We start from the raw sequence: 21,102 nt of genomic DNA on the forward strand, positions 1-21,102 counted from the left end.
CCTTAGAACCCAAAGACTATGTGAGCTGGAATGCAATATCTTTAATTTACCAATCAAGTGGACATTCACCTATATCCCACACATCTGGCCCAGTCGGGTATGAAATGTCAACAATGAACATGTTAACATTCAGAATGTTGACACCATAATGTCGATAGTTAAAAGGCTTCAACTTAAGCGGCTGTGGGAAATCCCCATGTTATAGTAGGACCAGTGCCGCTAAGAGCTCCCTTTGCGCAGGGTGCTCTTTAGAGCTAGTTTAGCATCGTGGATCAGGGTTTTTGTTTTGCTAAGCAAGGATCATTTGCATCTATTACAGATGAAGATCCCTGGATGAAGGTGAGCAATAAATAGGATGAATAAGAGATGATTTAGGGTGTTTTTATTTCAATTAAAGTAATGGTTACAATGGTGTGTGTTTTATTTACATTTTTCTTTGGTGCACTACAGGACGGAACCTGGGTGCCAAGGTATGCTGGCACTTGTGGCTCTCCAAGTACCAGGTATACTGGTGCTTTTAGTAATACGAGCTCCAGCATGTCCAGACACTTAATGGCAGCTGGACAGATTTTTTTTTTTTTTTTTAATCATTAAAGTTGGGGAGAAAGGAGAAAAAAAAACAACAAAAAAACAAAGGTCCACATTTTTTTTTCTTTTTTATGCAGACCCGAAGTTCCTAGGAAATCAAGCCCCTTGATGACCAGCCTGGGGCTGGTTTGTCATTATGGCAGGGGGAACCCACGCTGTGGGTTCCTTTGCTATATTTCCACCAGCCCCAGGTGGCAAAGCCAGGGGTCTTGATGCTTTTTTTGTCCCCTCTGCTTTTGCCAATTCTGTGGAATTTGTTTTTGTTTTTCTGTATTATGTCAACATGTTCATTGTCGACATTCCGACTAATTTGATACAGACCTGTCAAACATTAGTTTAGCAATCCACTGCTGTACCTTGTGTGTACTACTGTTCTATCCTTCAGCTGATATCTATTTTATTTTAATATTTTATTACTCACTAGTACCTTTGTCCATGGGCCCACCTGCTAGAGTGGGTACCGATGTTAATCGTTACGTAAATTGATTTTTCTGCTACACGACTTCTGCAGATCCTCTTCTGGTTATAGGGAGCAGCAAATCTATTTTCCTTCTTCATCCTCCTTAACACATAGGGAAATGGCCCAGACATACCGAAGAAAACAAAGACAATTGATAGCCACTTTCAATTCAAATTGGACTTGTATCAGAGTTCAAAACCAAGAGGCATCCTTTGGAAGTCGAACTGATGCTTTGGATGCTAAATTAAATCTGTCATTTCATTGAGGTAGTAGATCAAGAACTAATCGCAGTCAGAATATATGGACTGCGTGAACGATAAATAATGTGTAATCCCTTTCAAATACTTCCAGACTCCATCTACGAATAAATGTATTACTGGATCGAGCTCTTTGTGGCTGGTGAGACAGCCGCCTATAGGCATTATTGTCTGCTTTCATTTACTTTGCTGCCAAGTAACACATACAATTCACTCATTTACTCAATGTACAATTGTTTGCCGATTTAACCCCCTACATGAAATGATCTCTAATGTGAGGAATCACAATAATATCCCAACCTGGTGGGATCTGAGAGGTGGGTGGCTGCTAATTATTCTCATACCCTAGTTGGTCTTTAAATGAGACCAAAAATATTCATGGCAGATGAGGAGACAGGTAGTGTTAGGAGAAAATCCAACTAAAGGGTGCACATTTGCATATGGACATATGTTGCAAAGTAAGGGGTGCAAACGCAATTTTTTTGGGCCTGCAGGAAATATACTGTCTGCGTTTGCACATGGCACACAAAAACCGTGACTTTGTAATGATTTAGAGGTGGGCTAGGACACAACCCCTTTCCACCTCTAAATCTGCTTATAGATTTTAAATGGGACCCTCCACCCACACAGCACAACATGTTTTGCCAAGGTGCTAGATGGGATATTCTAGATGGTTTTACTCCCAGCGCTAAATGAGGACCTTCTGAATGCACAACTGCACTAAACAGATTTTAAAAAGCATAGATGGATATAGTTTTCAGTCCTTTAAAATTCACTTATTAACCAACGGGCAAGCAGTTTCCTGATAAATAGCCATCTGATTAATTCCCTGGATGAAATCACCACCATGTACTTACAAATTACCGACATATGCTATTTACAAAATTAATAATAAAAAAAAAAAAACTTTCAAGTCGCAAAATAAATATATATATATATATATATATATATATTTTGTGCAATGTTACATCAGGTGATATCAAATAAAAATGCTTATTAGAAATGAATGTAGTGTACATCATAGGTTTTATTACAGACATAAACCTATATGAAGAAGTCAGTTGTGTGTGAACTACACAAGCCAACACCTTGCAGCTGCTTGTACTAACGGTTAAACAGAAGATTATGCTATATAAAAAGTTACATATTTAAAAAAATAAAATAAATCTAAGAGTTTAAACTGATTTTATTCACCCAGAAAGCAACCACGTTTACATTGTTTAGTTATTGCTCAAAAGTTGCAATACAGGTCATATGCTTTCAGTTCCTGAAACAAGGGAAATAAGTGCTACCTGATGACATTTTACAGCTTCCGCATAAAAGAAGCAACTTATTGACACATAAAAGAAGCCAACTAACATAGTATTCTTATGAAGAGTTAAAAGGTCTAGAAAGTGTTGATCTGATTAAACAGTTTATCCTTTATCACTTGTGACATCAAGCCATGGATTGCTTCAATTGTTGTTTTGCAGCTGAAAAATAAAACAAAAGCACAAATAATTACTAGACATCAGGTGTTAAAGCGATCTGCAGTTATAAGGATTTGGAATAATTGTATAATAAAGGAAAGTTCAATCTTCACATGACTAATTTACTGGCTTGTGCACACCTTCCTGCAACAGCTGAATACAGAGCATTTTAGCACATTTATTTCACGCAAAGTTGCTTTTCCCCCCATTCCCTTGGGTTACAACACAGTTCTACATTGTATACGATTGCATACTGACAGCAGCTGTTTGTCATATTAACAATTTCGATGATTATGGCTGAATGGATTGCACATTCTGAAAAACGTATAACAGTACATCATCCAAACAGTTACTGGTAATATGTTGTGTGAAATAAAACAAGTGAAATTTTTATAAATATTAGAATAATTTTAATATATATCCTGGCTATATGGGTAATGCTACCTGCTAAGTAAGGTGAATTTGGCCAAGTTTAGATTATGACTTAGAGTTATGCATAGACCGTTACAGCAAGAGGGAAAAAAACAAAAAAACTACCTAAAAAGGTGCACATCCTAACAAATAGTCATAATTAAACATCATTGTAATAAAATAACGGTCTACATAATTTATTGTAACCCATATTAAATATATACACTTGGATGACAGTAGTTATGCATTCCAGAATCTGGTCTCCAGAGAACAGAGGATTATCTATAGATTAAACTGACCACAAGGGCCAATCTTGCTGCTTGGCCAGAGCGCTGTCTAATCTGGACACAGATATGATTGGCCAAACTGTATATGATACAACAGTTTGGTGCATGGGCCATGCAACAAGATCACTTCCAAAACATATGGGGGCCCGATAGGGTCAGAAGATGATTGAACATATGGGCCTGTAGCTCTCATCTTCTGAACGTGTTTACTGTCGTACCCAATAAGGATTGGCTAGTGTACCAGATTTTATTGGGCATCATGCCGCAAATATATATCTTTGTAGGTTCTCCCCGTCTTTGTGTGGATTTCCTCCAGTGGCTCTGGCTTCCTCCCACATTCCAAAAGCATACTGGTAGGTTAATTGCCTGCCATTAAATTGACGTGTGTGTGTGTGTGAGTGAGTTCTCTGTACAGCACTGCAGAATTAGTGGTGCTATATAAATAAATGATGAAATAGTGCTCCGATAGGACTCAGAAATACCTTTTAATAAGTAGCATAAGGAGCAATGTGTTCCATAGGGTAAAAAACCATATTATAAATTCACGATTATGACTTTTCAAACAATAAAAGATGGGTGAAAGATTGATGCAGACTACATTACTTTAACTGAGCACAGAAAGGTGTTCGGCCCTGGCTTCTGCCAATCACATCACAATAAATAGATCACATGATCTTGTTTGCCAAGGACGCCAATGATTGTGTACCTGTCTCTTGTGGCTTTGGCTAGTTTGTCTTCAGATTTTCTATCATGAGTTTCCAATCCAAGCATAAAACTTCCACGGCCAAGTTGGGCTTCAGATTGCTCTAGTTTTTCAGACAAGTCGAATACTTGTCCTGTTGTGTAGTCTGCATTCTAGGAGTAGGGAACATAGAAAACACAAAGATGCATAAGCACTGGATAGACGTACAGATTATACTATATGATTAAAGGATTCCACTGAGGAGCTTTTCGGGTTAAAACCGAGAAAGCCAGAACAAAGATTGCTGGTCAGGGTTCCATCTTTGCATTTGGGGTCCTTCCACACTCTCCACTGTAGCAAATCCCCCTCCTACAAGCACTGTACCACTCACATTAGAAAGCAGGTATGCCCGGCTCCAGTGATGGAAAGGTGTACACAACCGGTTTCAACATAACCATTAACTGTAGTGGTATTAAAGGCAACAAGGGGGATTCCAGGGAAATCCCAAGAGCTTCCTCAAACAGGCCGTGGTTCCCTCTAGTTCCGATACCACTGCAATTAGTGGTGATGATAAAGACACCAAGCAGTTTTTCCCCCCCTACATGAAATGAGTTTACTGCAAAGGAGAAACCAAAGACTTTTTCATTTTTTGAGTAGCGGTGCAGCTTTTTTCCTAATGACCACTGAAACGATGACATCCGATATCGTTTACTGGAGTTTACACATATAAAAACACACATTTTCATAAAGAAATTATTTGATATCTGAATGTGCCAACAATACATTTTACTTTCCTAGCAGATCCTTTATGTAATAGCAGCTGTGGCTAATGGTCATGTAACCCGCTGTAAGTGGGGTCGTGGCTCAACCGATCTGCTCAATGATCTGACGTGTGCTGTATCAGGGAAGAACTAGGGAGAACTGGCAGCGCTGCTCCCTGCAGGTCATGTGATCATTAGAGACAGTCAGTATTGTAAGGGCAACTGACTAACTGGGATACCGCTGACTAAGGCCCATGCTTTTCACCAGCACACGGTACAGGTAGGTGACTGAAGGAGTCTGAAGTGGTTTGAAAGGTGTGTTTTTTTTTTTTTTTTTTTTTTAATAAATAATAATAATAATAATAATAATAATAATAAAAGAAAAACAAACCAACAACTTTCCATGCATCTATGTCTCTCATTTAATATATACAGTGTGTATACATTGCTTTTTTTTAATGTGATGGTGCAGTGCACCACCACGCTATACCACCAAGTATACAGAGACACATAGGAATAATGTACTCTACAGTAAAATCTAAGAATATTACTAGTATCTGCGGAGTTTCATGACCGTATAAAACTACGATGCCCCAAGGTCCAGGTCTCAGAGCTCCAAGATGACTTCTACTATACTTTTTAGTCTATAGTAGGGGAAACATTCTTTATACTACACAAGTTTCAGTTAGAAAGAAAACAATTTGACAACGATTCATGTGGCACCAGTGACATTACTACTCCCCAGATATAAAGATATCTTTAACACATATCCATGTCACTTCTACGCATAGAAAATGTTAACTGACTGTCATAAAAAGGTGTACATGGGCATGGGTGGGTTTCACAGGTTACATAAACACAAGTAACCTCAGTATGTTGTTTACCTAGAAGTTAGTGTACATTAGGTGTGTTAGACAGCATTGCTAAACACACACTATTTAACAAGTATCAATCTAACCAAGATAAGTAATCCAATCACTCGGCGAGACTCAGACTGCTTGCAGTGACCGCAGTAGCCTCAGTAAACACTGCTCTAAATGCTGCTGTCCTCCCTTCAGGTTCCAGCAGACCATTTGCCTCTTGCAATTCTCTAATTCTGTTTGGTTTGTCTGAGCACAGCCAAGTAGTGCAATGTAGGAGGCTAAGAGGAGAACAGAGAGGGATTACTAGTGTTTACCTACCCTTACAACTGGAACACAGAGCTAGCGGCCCATAAACACTGCATGGAATGTGTAATGTACTCTCAGCCTATATTCCAGTGGGACTTTCATGCTGGCCACACATACTGCAATTGTCCAGATAATGCAAAGACACTTCTCCGAGAGGCAGCGTGGTGGAATGTCTAAGAGCAGTAAGTAGAAGCCAAGGTGAAGCTCTCCGCTTATAATAACGGATGTAGGCTTATTACAGAACCTCCTCCCGTTGTTCAAATGTTATCATATGAAATTGTAATAAATCTGCTACTGCTAGCAAAAGTGGCCCTGTGATTGCCCACGGTTAAAAGTTTATTATAAAGTTAATTGAAATAAAAGAACTTTTTGGTCCTCTGTGTATGTGCAATTCTGTGTCTTTGTATAAGCGTGTCTGTCCCGGTAAATAAGTCTACGTGTCTATAATAGAAAGACAAGTCAGATAAGCTACATATACACTAGCCCATATTGAATAAATTCCACCGAGCAGAACTCTGAGAAAGCAATACCTCCAATCAGTGGGAATACCTATGTTCATGAGCTGTGTAGACGCATATTCTTATATTTAAAAAACAAAATTCAAAAGTCATTAACGCTAAACAAAATCTGGTTATTTTAAATTCATGAATGGTTTCTCAGTTAATCATAATATGGAGTCACCAATTACCTTTATTCTGTCAAGCACAGAAGCATTAAAATAGAAATTGTTGGATCATGGTAAAACAATAAATGTATGCTCTGGGCTACAACCAAGGTCAGTCATAATTAGTTGGGCCATTGACCGGATGACCTCCCATGTCACATGATGCAAGTACAGTGAACTTCTATATGGCATGAGAAAATTCAGTGCATCTTGGGAAACGCACTTCCTCCCTGGTGTGGCTGAAACATGAACAACATCTTGTCAGATGCAGCTGAAACTGCCGATACGTGGAACGGGCTGATCACATACACTCAGATTTCAGAAACTGGTCCAAGTATTAGTGAAATACTAATTATATAGACTATTTTCTTGCATTGTATTCCACATGTAGATACAAGGAAAGTGCAGATAAGGTGCTGCAGACATAGAAATCAGTAATGTGTTCTGTACACGGGCAACACAGACTTGTTTCACGCAATGTTTCCCCCTTGTCACATTCTTCACCGCTGCCCATGTGAACAGCACACAAACAACAGCATAGAGATTAATGATCCCTGCGTCTGCAGCATTTTATGTACCTGCTTGGTTATTCACAGAATGCAGGAGGAGGAAATTAAAAAAAATAATAAAATCTTTCGCTTCGATAAGCTCTAGAGTTTAGCAATCAGTTGAACATGTTGATCACTAAAATGCAAGTTAGACAATTATAAAGGCAATATCGGACTTATATTTCAGCAACTTGTGGGCTTTTTGAGGTTACAGTGAGACACCCATTACTGCTGTGTTCTTGGGAGCAACAAACTAAAAGCACACACTTCAATCAGTCTCCTGGCTGTCCTGATTTGAGCTCAGCGTCCTGCCTCAGTACTTAGCCAGCTACCCAACAGGCCTTATCAGTAGGATTTAGCCAGAGCAATCAGCAAAGAGGTGATGCAGCAGCTACACTACCCAGAAGCATTAAGCCTAGTGGTGGCAAAGATTACTCTCCTACAATATACTCCACGTTGGTATGATTATGGCAGTTACTGATTTATTAATAGAATTTAGTTTTAATAGTAAAAAAATTAAAAGGTTTTTGAGTATGCAGTTAGGTTTTTTTTTTTTTATACCATTACTCAATGAGGATGGAGAGGAGGGGGTTCTTCGGACACCTCAATGCACAGAAAGCTGCTGTACTTTTTTTTTTATTATTTAAGACTCGATGGCAGGTGCTGTGCAATGTACGATGTGGTACGAAAAGTTCGATATAAGGGGTCGCGAATAAAAAGCAGTATTTGCTCAAACAGGATTTAGTGTGATAAAAGTCAGTGACGTAATTGTGCGTAGTGATATTTGTATTGAACCAGACATCTTATTGTGTGGGGTTTAGAGGTGTTAGTGCAGGATAATTGGTATTCCAGTCATAATTTTGAAAAGGAAAAAAAAAAAAAAAAAAAAAAAGACACCTAAAGTCTGCAACTTGAGACCAGAAAAGCCACAATTTTTGGGTAAAAGTGGTATTTGGAGGGGTTTTTAGTGAACATAATTGAAAACCTGGATGGTTGGGAACGCTCTGAATGAAAACCTCTGTGTAATACGTGGGGCTTAGTAGAATTATTATTAGTAATAATGGCTATTATTGTATACCAGGAGAACATAGTGTAATGGGTGGAGTTTAGGGAGTATATAAGGGTAAGGACCCCTTGCTCTGACCCTTGAGATATCCTAGAAGTATTAGGAAGGGAGGTTTAATTAACAGAAAGTTCCTACATTGCCTTGCAGCAGCTGTCTACCTGCATAAACTGTGACAATCCATGGCCTGGCCTAAAGCAATACATTTGTATCAATCCCTGCATGGGTGGGTCTCCTGATTGATTCTAGTTCACTTTTGCTTGCACTCAGCAGAGTCTAACGTGCTACATTCCAGGTATAGTATTATAGCATGTTTTTTTGTTAACAAAACACACAACCATCCAAGTTCATAAACAAACATACAAAGAGAAAAACAAGAAACAAGAACAGTGTGATCAGGCTAATCAGACGGAGCATTCATTTTTGTCCCAGTCAATCCGGGAAACTAACACCCTATTTAATGTACAGCCGAATACCTGGCTCTTCTCAAAGTGTAGCCACAGAAGAGTGAAGATGGAGATTCAGATATCTCCTTTTGCAATACCTCAAGAACCCTCTCAGGTCCATCTGTCAATCGATAGGAAATTAGTCAAATATGATTTACCGTGTGAGCTACTTACAGTTAAAAGGCTGGACGAGCTCAATGTATTCACCCAGTACTTATTCCACAACAGCTCCAGTAACTTTCGGTCAAGAGAAGATTTGAAATATGTGACCTCCAATGCATAATACCTTAAGACAAAACAAATACTTCCTTAAAAAGCAATTTAACATGGAGCAAGACTATAACCATTTCATAGTTAGTGGAACATAGAAGTGACATCTTCCAGAAACACTAAACGTGACTCTTTCGCATCTATTCTAGTACCTCAGTGACAGGGATTTGAGCACAAAGTAGTGTAAAGCCAGCCATGCAAGGGCCGATTCTGACATTTAACTGGAGAGACAAGCAACAGGGTCATCATATAATCTAGCCACACAAGTGACCACAACTAAGACCCTGCCGTTTGGCTCTTGGACCACCTCAGGTCATCTCTGAGACCTATCAAAGTGTTTGAAAGATGACAGAACGCATAGGATGAAGGTGCTCACCCTCTGGAAGGACAAGATCATTATATAGTATGGCAGTCGATTTGGGGCAATAAACGCTCTAATATTTGGCTAACTGCTTGATATCAATATTGCAGTGTGTGCCACCAGCATAAGGATTAGCTATATAAATTAGCCGTAATTTTGCAGATATTAAATATCACATTTAAATTACTTTTGCTACTTTTAGTCACAATAAGGTACATTATTCCCTAACCAGGAAGGGAACACACTTCAGTTTTAATTGGTATGGAAATGCTGTTCTGTAGTAAAATACAATTGATGTTTGAGAACATGAGAAGTGACAGAAATACTCACTGTTTACAATGCACACCAAAATCTTCTATTTTGTTCAAAGGAATTGTCTGGTACTCTGATGGCCCTTCATCTGGAGGTTTGTACCCCTAAGGTTTACAAACAAATAACTATAAAAATGCAAGCAAATATGCTCCATTGAAAGAACAAGAACATATGAATGAATGTAACACTATAGAAACATAAATATTAATTAGGATCTGGATTATTTGTGCATATATTTGTACTGTCATGCTTCCAGTCACTAGTTTTACTGTACCGTTATTTACACTTCTAGAAGCTGAAGTTCATGACTTAAAGAACATTTATGCCGGGATGGGAGTAACGCAACATATGAAACTAGTACAGTTTGGTGAAAAGTCAACTGCCCAACACCTGCAGCTTGAAGTAACTAGTGGAAAATGCTTTTCACTTGGTCAGTTTAAATTTGATGACTTTGGATATATGATGCAGAGTTGGGGAAGGGGTGTACTCGGGGTATTGCATATGCCCAGCCTATTAAATATCAGGAGTCCTCTCCAAAGGGTATAAATTACACAAGCTCTGCCCAAGCAGTCTACTCGTAAATATAACTGCTGTCCTATATTGCACATGGAACCCTCCACTCCTTAAAAGAGTCCATAGGTGATCTATTATTTAATGGTGGTTTAGATCCCATATGTCAATAATAAAGGTTTAAGCAGACCTCAGACCAGGACATCTAGCATTGCTTTACTAAATAGAGCCAAGGTTACTGGGTGAGGGGATTTTATTCAGTGTGCAATGATTTATCCTGGGTAGGCTTACTACAGCCTATACTGTAGTAGAGTTGTGACTTGTAGAGTTAGCCAGCATAACGCTGCCTTAGAGCTGGAATTGGAAGCAGAATTGGGCTGGACAAGTCGCTATCTAGTTAAGAAAATAAATAAAGCTAGATGATCTTTGATAGGTTCACCAAGTAAAAATGTACTAACTGTACTGTGATTTGCTTTTAACATACATTACCTTAGGATAAGTTCTGAAAGCTCCAAGATTTACTTTGCCTGCAGATATTGTCCTGGTTGGGTCAATCTGAGAAAGCAAGACCGTGTAATGGTTAGAACCCAACAAAAGAAGAACATGGAAGTGGTACTGGGCTTAAAATGTAATAATTTATATAACAATCTGTTCTTTATACAAAGCATTACACTGCTGCAAACATAGCAATAAGTACACCAATAAAACGGCTACATTATGAAGGTGCGCTAGTATGATTTTCAGTTGTATTTACCCGTTTTTGTAAAATTAACTACACTTATTATATCAAGAATGTACTGAGCCAATGTTGTTCTCTTGGAAGGAAGCCAGTCACCTTATGAAAAATCCCCCAAAAACATAATAACTGGTACTATAAAACTGCTGGGTATCTAATTTCTGAAATGGGATCTAGAGCAATTATCTGGAGTGAATAAACATAACATAATATATTATGCTTGTTTCAGAAAGTTTACTTTGTTATTCTTCCTCTCATACAGAATAGGATAAAGATGGCATCCGGGACTGTACACTTGTGGAGAAAACAGGAAATGCGATTGAAACAATCCTTTCTACTTCCATACACTTACATGTACCAGCAGTTCTCAGGCACAGCCCTGTCATTGTATGTTATGTGTGGCCAACACATGCGTGGTAGCCCCACTTGAGAACAACTGCCCTACATCTCACAGCTGGTACAGGTTATACCAATTGCTTCTAATTTGGTCCACATCAACAGACAATCAGCATTTGCAGAAGAAACAAACTGAAACAATGGGTTCTATTCCGGGCAGTGAGTGGGGGCAGTGTTGCATAAGTAGCAGAATAAGTTAAAATAAGAGGATATATCTCAGTAATTATTACGCACTACAATACTGCATAGAGAAAATCCTCAAAGATAATAACACATATCCATCCATTATCTTTCTCAAGTCTAGACGTACAAATACAAATAGACTTAACAAAATAATACACTTAAACGAAAAAATATTTATGACATATCTACATTATGAATGACATTTTGTAGGTGTCCTTTAGCAACTGAAAAGACAGAAAATTACTTATAAATCTTTATTTCTTTTTTTAAATATCAGATAATACTTACCACAACAGCAACAAAAGGTTCCTGGAATTGCTGATTAAGCATCTGAGTGCTGACATCTATCCCTGAAAGCCAGCAGCCATAGCCAGGGTGACTGTGGTACCAGCCAATTGCATTTTCAAGCCGTCCAACCTGAAAAAGAGTAGGTAATTATCAAAGATTATACTGCCCTCTACAGGCATGCTTGTATTACTGTTTGAACTTTTTAATGTTCTACAATAGAAGTATGCAACCAGTCGGTCAGAATCGGTACTTGGGATTCTCCCCCATTGTCAGATATGCAATACATTCTATTGGAAACATATATTCTATTTTGGGGTCCCAATAAAAATGGGCCTCAGGGTTAAAAAAAAAAACAACAAAAAAACAACACTACTGCCCTACAGTACCAAAACGATCCATAATATTCCCCTTCAAAAAAATCAAATAATGCAAAGGTTTGAACAATCAGAGCAAAAAATACACAATGGAGCCAAGTTAGGAAGAGCACTCGATACTACAAAATGTTTTGGGCTTGTACCTATGTTGCTAGATGGTCCACCTAGTGCATATCTACTCTCCTGGGAGAGGCTACTGCTACCTGAAAGTGCCCTTAGGTGCGCAGTCAGAAAAATCTAAAGAGACGCAATGTGCAAAAGAGTAAACGTCATGTAACAAAAAGAAGTCCATCCTACTCCCACTATAGAAACAAGCTTTTTATTAAATAAAAGCATTTCTGTTAAATTAGTGATTGGTTTGACCTAATTTCTGGGAGACTTAAGTTTGCACCGGCTGATGGGAAAAGCTGGGCTCAGCGTAGGTACGCCTAGGTTTGCGCAGCACTTCAACAACAAAACTTTGTCTGGTGGCGAGTAAAATTAATTAAAGAGGGTACACTTTTAGAAACTGTTCTTACTATGTGCAGGAGTGCACAGTCATTTCCACTCTGCAAAAGGCTTCAATTTTGCACCAGGTCTGAGCTTGCAGAGATGCCATATTTTTATTGAGACTCATTTTCACCTAACCAAAAAAGTGAATTACTAGATGCACTTTACCCCATAAAAACAAACAATAGTGTCACACGTAATAAAGACGTCACCCGACTCCTGAGTAATTTAATTCATAAATTAATAAATAATGAATGAGGGGTGGTTCTAAAGTTGGACTTTTCATGTGCCATTTATACTATTGCAGTGTGCCTCCAGATTTGTCCACCTCTCCTGAAACAAGAGGAATGAGTGTGGCTCAGAGTGGAGATTGAGAGAGTTGTGAGAGTGCACCAGTGAGGGTAGTGTAGGTGGGAGTGGAATAAACTATTTCATATCATGAAATAAACAATGTCCTATTCTATAAATATAATTATAAACACGTGTGTACTACCATTAAAAAGCTATATCTCCTGCAACCAACAGTGACTTTATTGGCAAAAATGCATTCTACAACACACAATTAATTTATAGGGCTTGTCCATTTTGTACTATTTAGGCAGGTCCCTCATGCAGTCCTTTGCTGGGGTCCTGCATTTAACTTCATGGCCAGCAGGGATGGCAAAATGAAAAGGAGAAGACTGTGCCTAGGCAGGAAATTAAAACTTTTGGCTCTACGGTTAGATTGGAAAGGAGCAATGGCCAATTCAATCAATTTAGACATAATTTCAATATGAGTGATTGAGGATGGGATTGGAGTTAAGCAAGGTGGAGAAGTGAGCAAACCCTTTAGGTCTATTTTGAATATCACCAGTTCACAATATGATAATTGGAAAGCTTGGCCTGGTGTTGTAGGAGGGGTTGAGTACTTATTTCAATTTGGCCCACTTTCACTTTCTTGTCCCCTCTCATCTTTCCCTTTACTCTCAAATCTCATTCTGGCTGCCCGATATTCTAATTTTAAAAAAATAGAAAACAATCATTGCCGTTTAATCATGTCTTTTTGATGCCCTCCAACAAATAACCATACCTGCTTTGCATTCTCTATATATGCTGCCATATATTCATAAGCAGCAGCTTGAGCATTCACTCGGGTTTCAGTTCCTTCAACTGGCAAAGCAAAACTGTCCATAATAATCATGGTTTCACCATCCACCTTTCCAAGCATCAGACCCATCACCTCCAGGTTTCCTCCTGATCTGGCATGCATGACCATCTTTAGTAGTGCCAGGGCAGACACCTTGCAGTACTTGAAATAATGGTGACTGAAAGACAAAAACAAAGCAACCATCAAATTATTAATCTAGTCTCCTTACTGTCACCTGGCCCTGCACAGTATACCACTGCCACTTACACCTGTCTTAATCTAGCCCCCAACCCCCTCCTCTGTCATTTGGCCTAGCTTTTGACTCCTACAGTCTAACCCTCCAGGTGACCTGCCCCAACGCAGCCTCCTGCTTGTCATCTGGCCCAGTATGGCCTTCCAAAATATACCCCTCCCAGTAACCTGGCTCACTAACCTAGCACAGCCTCCCAGTCTAACCAATAGGCCACCAGGCTCAATAAAAACATCCCCCCTATCACCTGCCCCAGCACAGCCTCCTGCCCATCACATGAAACAATCTAGTGCCCTATTCCACCTGCCCTTTAAGACAATCTAGTGCCCCCTATCATATGCCCCTCTGCAGGACTCACTCCTTCGTCCAGGGTTTAGCAGCCAAGATCTCCTGTTGCTGTTTCTTATCATATTTGTAGATCTCATCGATGCTCTGCACCTCCTGCATGTTATTGGAGAGTTCCCAGGTCTTCTGGGCCACACTGCTGCCGGTGGCCATGTTACTGGAGCATACACAACACAGCAGCCGCTACATGAAGCCTGGACTGCGCATGTCAGGTACCAGCAGCCTCTCACAATAGGACCTGCTCACTGACGAAATAGGGGCGGCGGCAAAGGAACTCAAAACGCATCATTTTGATCTTGACAATAATGCTTCGCATGCCGACATCATGTTGTATACTCTAATAATAGAAATTTTTAACTAATAAGTAAGGCAATAAATTTCATGGACTCTAAGTATTGTGTTGGCTAATGTTTGTCACCTCTCGTTTAAAAATGGTATAATCCACTGTAAGACATTGTGAGTAAGGAGCGCCCTCTAATGGTTATTCATACCGAATGCATGTACAGTGTTTGTTAATGATTAACATCAATAACAAGCACAACAAACTCCCACTTAACCTAGGTCCTAGCAATCATATATTATAGGGTTTTCATATGTGTGGATGGATGTACCATAAAGACATATTGCACATCAATTCCAAAAGAACATCATCAACTCATTCATCAAACCCATCAAGTAATAACTGTTAAACTGTCTCTTAAAACTGAAATTACATTTTAGGCTTTTTCAGTTATTCTACAGAATGTACCTATTGAATATGATTCTACAGAATGTACCTATTGAATATGAAAAGCATTTCATTTTTTCTGAAAATGCAATTGCAATACCTTTTTATTGTCAGATTAGTTTGCCCAAAAACATGCTTTGTGAGTCATATATGACCACTAACTTCCACATTTCACAATAATGCACAGACTGGATAAAATAATTTTACTTTTAGGAGTCAGATAGACCATTTGGAGAGTAAGTGAAGTGTTCTTGTAATATACAGTTATATTAGGAAATGCAACTAGTGTCCCTCCAAAGTCACCAATAGCAAGGGCATGCTTGGACCTATAGTTCCACAACATCTGGACAGTCACAGATCTATGATAAAAAGGGACCGTACTTCTGCAGTGCTAGAAATGATACAATATAATATTCTAGTAAGTATTATTATTGTATGTAGGGATTCCAGAGACCTGTAGCCCTTCCCTGCTTTTGCTATTAGGTAGAAGATATTATTAGTAAAGAGTGCTAAAATAATGAATGGTGATTATTCAGGGGAATGAAGAAAAACAAACGTGGGAAAGCACAGAGTGACTGGAGGATAATGCACATTACAATACAAGGCGCAAGATGTACCAGGTTGGTCAGTGTGGAGTCCTCCAGGACACGGGGGGCGCTGTGACTGCGCTGCACACAGTGTCAGCTGACAGCTGGGGGTGGTGCCTGTCGCCACAGAGACACACAGCTAACGTCTACATACGCAGCGGACAGTAGCGGCTGAAGCCGGAGTGCACGGTAATATGTGTGATGTGTGTGCGGGCAGTGCTGCTTGTATGTGCTGTCTGCAGGGTCATCGTCTTTAATCCATAGTGTGATGTGGCTGTATTATAACCAAGATGACTGTGTGTGACTGAGGATAACATGACTGTATGCTATAGAGGATCACTATAATATACTGTATGCTATAGAGGATCACTATAATATACTGTATGCTATAGAGGATCACTTTAATATACTGTATGCTATAGAGGATCACTGTAATATACAGTAAGATATAGAAGATAACTGTTATTATCTGTGTATGCTGAGCTGTGTAGAGTGTGTGGTATAGTCCATACATTATCAATGTGTGTGCTGCCTATACTTTTACTATTAAGTTTAAGCAATGTTTATCACATGAAGGCATTATGCTCCATTATGTGCATTCCCTTAGCATCCTTGCCAACATTTTAAAACTATTTTCATGCACGCTTTGTTCTTGGACAGGTCAGTCTGTAGGATTTATGAATTGAACATACTACACAGATATGGGACAGAACATCTCTTACAGTTTCCCATGTGACATGATCATAATATAATTTTGGTACATGCTCTACAGATATAACATACTACATCTCCTAACATGATTCTAATACAATTCTGTTACGCTCTACACAGACAAAGGACTCTTCATGCATATTATGCAACCTAGCATGGCGTGATTACTGACCATGATGATAATACACTTCTATTACACTCTGCAGACATAATCACTACACCTCCTACATGACATAATGATAAAATGTAACAATCTATTAAAAAAAAATGTCAAGAGTAAGGTTTTTGGAGTGCCAAAAACCGTATGCCCTGTACAACAACTGTGTATTTATATGCTTTCCTATTATTCTAATGAGTCATTGGATATTCTGAATCTCATATAAGCTGGAGTCTGATTCTGCCTACTCTGAATTAAGTCATTATAATGTATTAAGACTGCTTGTGTATTTGTTTTTTTTTTTTTTTTTTTCTTCTGTGTGTACAAAGTCTTGATAGCTTTAGTAAAGAACACAGCTGTCATTCACTAATCAAAGTGTAATTCTACACATCAAGCTTCTGCTGATACATCTGTAATCCATGATCTACTCTCTAGACCAGTGTTGGCTAACCTGTGACACTCCAGGTGTTGTGAAACTACAAGTCCCAGCATGCTTCGCCAATATATAGCAGCTAATTGCTGGAAGGGTATGCTGGGACTTGTAGTTTCACAACACCTGGAGTGTCACAGGTTAGCCAACACTGCTCTAGACACACGTTCATTTCTAACTAGTAAACATATTTGGTATGTACACTTTATTTCTCAGAGTGCCCCAGCTCTCTGCTGATTGCGCACAACTCTGTGAAGCAAAGAGAGAGTCTGCCCTTTAATCATTTATTTACAGTATATATAATATATATAACATTGCCATTGTTTAAGGGCTTAGTGCTGCTGCACAGGTCATTCAACTACTATTGCCTCAACCCGTATGCAGACTTTAGTCTACTGTGTCTGCAGATGTTGAAATCTATAATAGCTTATAAGTATAGTGCTGCATTTAATTGAGAGTCTTAGCAGAAGCCACGTGGACCTCTGCTAAGACTTTCAATGTGGCATCAAACACTATTTTAACATATCTGCTGTTTGTGAAGCGTTCATTGAAGGTCATTATTCTGATTGAGCTTTAGGATTTTAGTAATTACCAGGGAGTCTATGAAAGGCAATGTGTTGATGTTGCTGTGAAAACTGCTCTCAAAAATGCAAGTTGGGTAAGCTTGTTCTATAGTCACATGTATGTCAGGGTCAGGCATTTGCTGAAGGTACTCGGATCGATTTAACCTAAATTTAAATAATATATAACAAGTTTATATATGTAATCTGTTAGCGAGGAAACAAGATCAGGTATGTTGTCAGGAATTATTTGATTAATTATTGTGTATATAATACCTAGTCAAAAAGAGAATATTTAGATTTTAAAGCTTCACTAATAATAATTATAATGATGAATAATTGATAATAAGCAAATCAGAGGTCAGTCAGACCAAGCTAGAAGCCATAGTCCAAAGAAAATCACTAACGGTAGCATTTTATGCCCTACATCTACGTTTCTCAAGACATTATCCTATGGTTTGTAAAAGTATCTTTATATTTAGTTTTGATTTGCCTCTGCTGTTATGTGGGTAGAACATTGTTATGGGTTTCAGATGTTTCTAAGAGATATAGGGGTATATTTACTAAACTGCTGGTTTGAAAAAGTAGAGATGTTGCCGATATCAGCCAATCAAATTCTAGTTATGTATTTAGTACATTCTACAATATAACAGCTAGAATCTAATTGGTTGCTATAGGCAACATCTCCACTTTTTCAAACGCGCAGTTTAGTAAATATACCCCATAGTATGTAACTAAGAAGTTTGGTAAAAAGCAAATTAAAGAGAAGGAACGTCCTAAAAAGCTGACACATAACTTTGAAATTGTTCTTGAAATAAATTCTGATTTATTGACATTGAATAATATGTTTTTTTATAGAATATATTTAAAAACTGTATCATGACGATAACACTATAAAGTGATGCCTTACAGACCAACAAATTTTATTGCTGTACGGACATAGCTTGTTCCTTTCAATGTTAGAATATGTCCAGTTGTGTGATATTAGCCCACTACACGTTTTCATAATAAAACACTTTGGAATCATGATGTTTCATTTTGATACTGATTTCAGAAAAGTGTCAATCTTTGTTAAGCTCTTTTATTATTTTCATCTGATATCCATTGCTGACCTGTTGCAACTGAGTTCCTCTTAATAAGCAGTTCACTGTCTTCTGCAGTTCCGTTTCCATATACACCCTTATGTTTGTCCTGTTTGCCATACATTTGCTTGTGGACTGCATACTGCATAGTGATATTACAGAGATACGAGACACAAAGTACCTTATGTAATGACACAAATATGTATTACATTGATAGGCTGCATTCTCATAAATAGTGCTTCAGACCTTTAAATGGTTGTCTCAACTACATGTTGACCATACACTTTAAATGTGCATTTCCTTAGTTTGTAAGTTGCACCACTTATTTCGCCTGGACAGTGCAACTTGTGGATATAAGGAATTTAAGTTGATTTACACCATTCAAGTGTGCACATCTAACGAGACCATAAGAAAATAGTGGAATAATATCTTGGAAACTGGCTACGTTTTAATCTCAATGAATTATGTGTTATATGAGTGGTACATTTCACACAGCACATTATTGTGAACATTGGAGAAACGGACATTAGACTTTTGTATTGTTTGCTGCTAAATAAATATACTGCAGATTGATAAAACCTGCATGCTTTGTATAATATACATGTGCATGTATACAGCACATGTATTAATGTTAGATCTCGTCTTGGTATATGACTATGTTTCATGTGTGGAGCAGCTTCTAATATTGCATCGTACTGTAGTATATTCTTTGCTGTAAGAAAATCGCACGGATCTGGCAGTTTGATGGGTCAGGTACTTGGAATAGTAAAGAAACATAATAGTCCATCGACCTGTTGTTGCACAAGGATTTGTCATGCTGTTTGCTGTAGCTCCTTTTTGTTGTTATCCTGTTGCCTTGGAGCTTTAAAGGCAGACTGCCAGCTGCATGCATGATTCCTTCTTATCCTAGCAACCTCTGCTGGATGATCAACATACCAAGCTTAGAAATGATTATCCTGACCATTGCAAACTGCAATGCAGGGGCTGTCTGTGGGGCATCTACCCCCTGGGCTGATCCCATATTGGGCTACCTTGAGCTGGGTCACTGGGCCACCTGCATTTTTTTTTTCTTTTAAAGTGATCCTACTAGGCTACTGAGTCGAGTCTTGCTCCCTGGGCTAAAAATTTGTCAGCCCTCTCCTGAGCACGTGATCATTTCATTGTAGGTCTCCTTTCTTCCTTCGTGATATTACATTTGTGCTTATATTTTCTCTTTTTTTCTGGAATATCTTCCCAACACCTACCTGAATAAAATGAAGACATTTGATGAACCGTGTTTTAATAGAGAATTATATTTTTTTATGTCTTGTCCAATGTCCACAAAGAACTTGTTGTATGGTAATCGCTGCAAGTAACTGGCAACACTTGTTCATCAGACAACTGTAACTTTCCTCTGCTATGTATTATTATTATTATGTTTTATTTATGAGGCGCCACAAAGGGTCCACAGCGCAGTACACAGAGGTTGGGATAACAGTACAGGGTGACAATACAGAGCATACAATACATGGCATACAAGACAAAACAAAGTGCAGTAAGAGCAAAGTGCAAAAAATATAGACAAAGTGCAATATGTATAAAGTACCAATTTGGCAAAATTGGTCCTTGTAAATGTGATTGGTAAGTTATATGGATAGAAAAAGATAGAGAGGCAAGGTAGTAACAGCTTATTATTTCCAACATTTTACTTTCAATGTCTATAGGATCAGTCTGGCTGCTTAATTGTCATCAAGATTGTTGTGAATAACTTAGAAATAACCAATAGAGAGCTTTGACATTTCTTTGCTCATACATCCTACTTATTAATTACCTGCAAGACATTTGATTATTATGTGGATATGGTATATATTTGGCTTATTGTTTCAGTTTATATGTAATTGTAGTATAATTTCTAGCACTCAAGGTTTACTATTAGTATATGTTGGAATGACAAAGGCATATATAATAAATTAAAGGCTTTTATTTTCTGTGTTAAAATTAGCAAACAGTGATTTTTGACTACGGTTACACTCCAAGGTCCTAGTTTGGTTACTAGTTCATTCATTCAGTAGTTCATTCTAGATATAGTATACACTGGATCAGATTCCGTCTATAACAGATCCTGCTTCCTTGTGAGCAGAAAATTTGAGAGATAAATTTCCTTTAATCTTCAGATCCTCATGATCTTGAAGTATAGTAGACTGATTAACTTCTTCTTTCTAAAGGGAACAAAAGAAAAATGTATAAAGGGACCTTCTATATGCTTATTGTCTTTAACCTTAGTTTGAAATGGTATTAGCAAATATGGAGATATCGTACCTCTTCCTGTGTTGTCAGTTTATATGTATATTGCATTCAGAGGCTGCAATTAATGTGCACAATTGCTGGTAATCTTCCTCTTGTACACAGCTACCAGTGACAGCA

The 21,102-nt window shown here is 38.3% G+C and overlaps 2 protein-coding genes across 5 annotated transcripts in view; one reads left to right on the forward strand and one right to left on the reverse strand.

Moving 5' to 3' along the window:
• Positions 1-2,473: 2,473 nt before the first annotated feature.
• COPS5 (COP9 signalosome subunit 5) lies at positions 2,474-14,655 on the reverse strand. The gene is made up of 8 exons (XM_075213607.1): positions 14,459-14,655; positions 13,794-14,028; positions 11,862-11,990; positions 10,748-10,813; positions 9,767-9,852; positions 8,980-9,091; positions 4,179-4,327; positions 2,474-2,777 (listed from the first exon to the last, which is right to left on the reverse strand). Exons 1-8 carry the CDS (start codon positions 14,596-14,598, stop codon positions 2,693-2,695), a joined length of 1,002 nt encoding a protein of 333 aa, XP_075069708.1. The 5' UTR covers positions 14,599-14,655; the 3' UTR covers positions 2,474-2,692.
• A 1,218-nt stretch (positions 14,656-15,873) lies between these two features.
• Positions 15,874-21,102, forward strand: part of CSPP1 (centrosome and spindle pole associated protein 1) — a 98,526-nt gene continuing 93,297 nt past the window's right edge. For all 4 annotated transcript variants that reach the window (XM_075213608.1, XM_075213609.1, XM_075213611.1 and 1 more), the window contains exon 1: positions 15,874-15,948. The gene's annotated coding sequence lies outside the window, so the exon portion shown is untranslated. The remainder of the gene's footprint in view (positions 15,949-21,102) is intronic.

The sequence above is a fragment of the Mixophyes fleayi genome, chromosome 5, assembly GCF_038048845.1.
Source record: "Mixophyes fleayi isolate aMixFle1 chromosome 5, aMixFle1.hap1, whole genome shotgun sequence".
Classification (NCBI taxonomy): Eukaryota; Metazoa; Chordata; class Amphibia; order Anura; family Limnodynastidae; genus Mixophyes; species Mixophyes fleayi.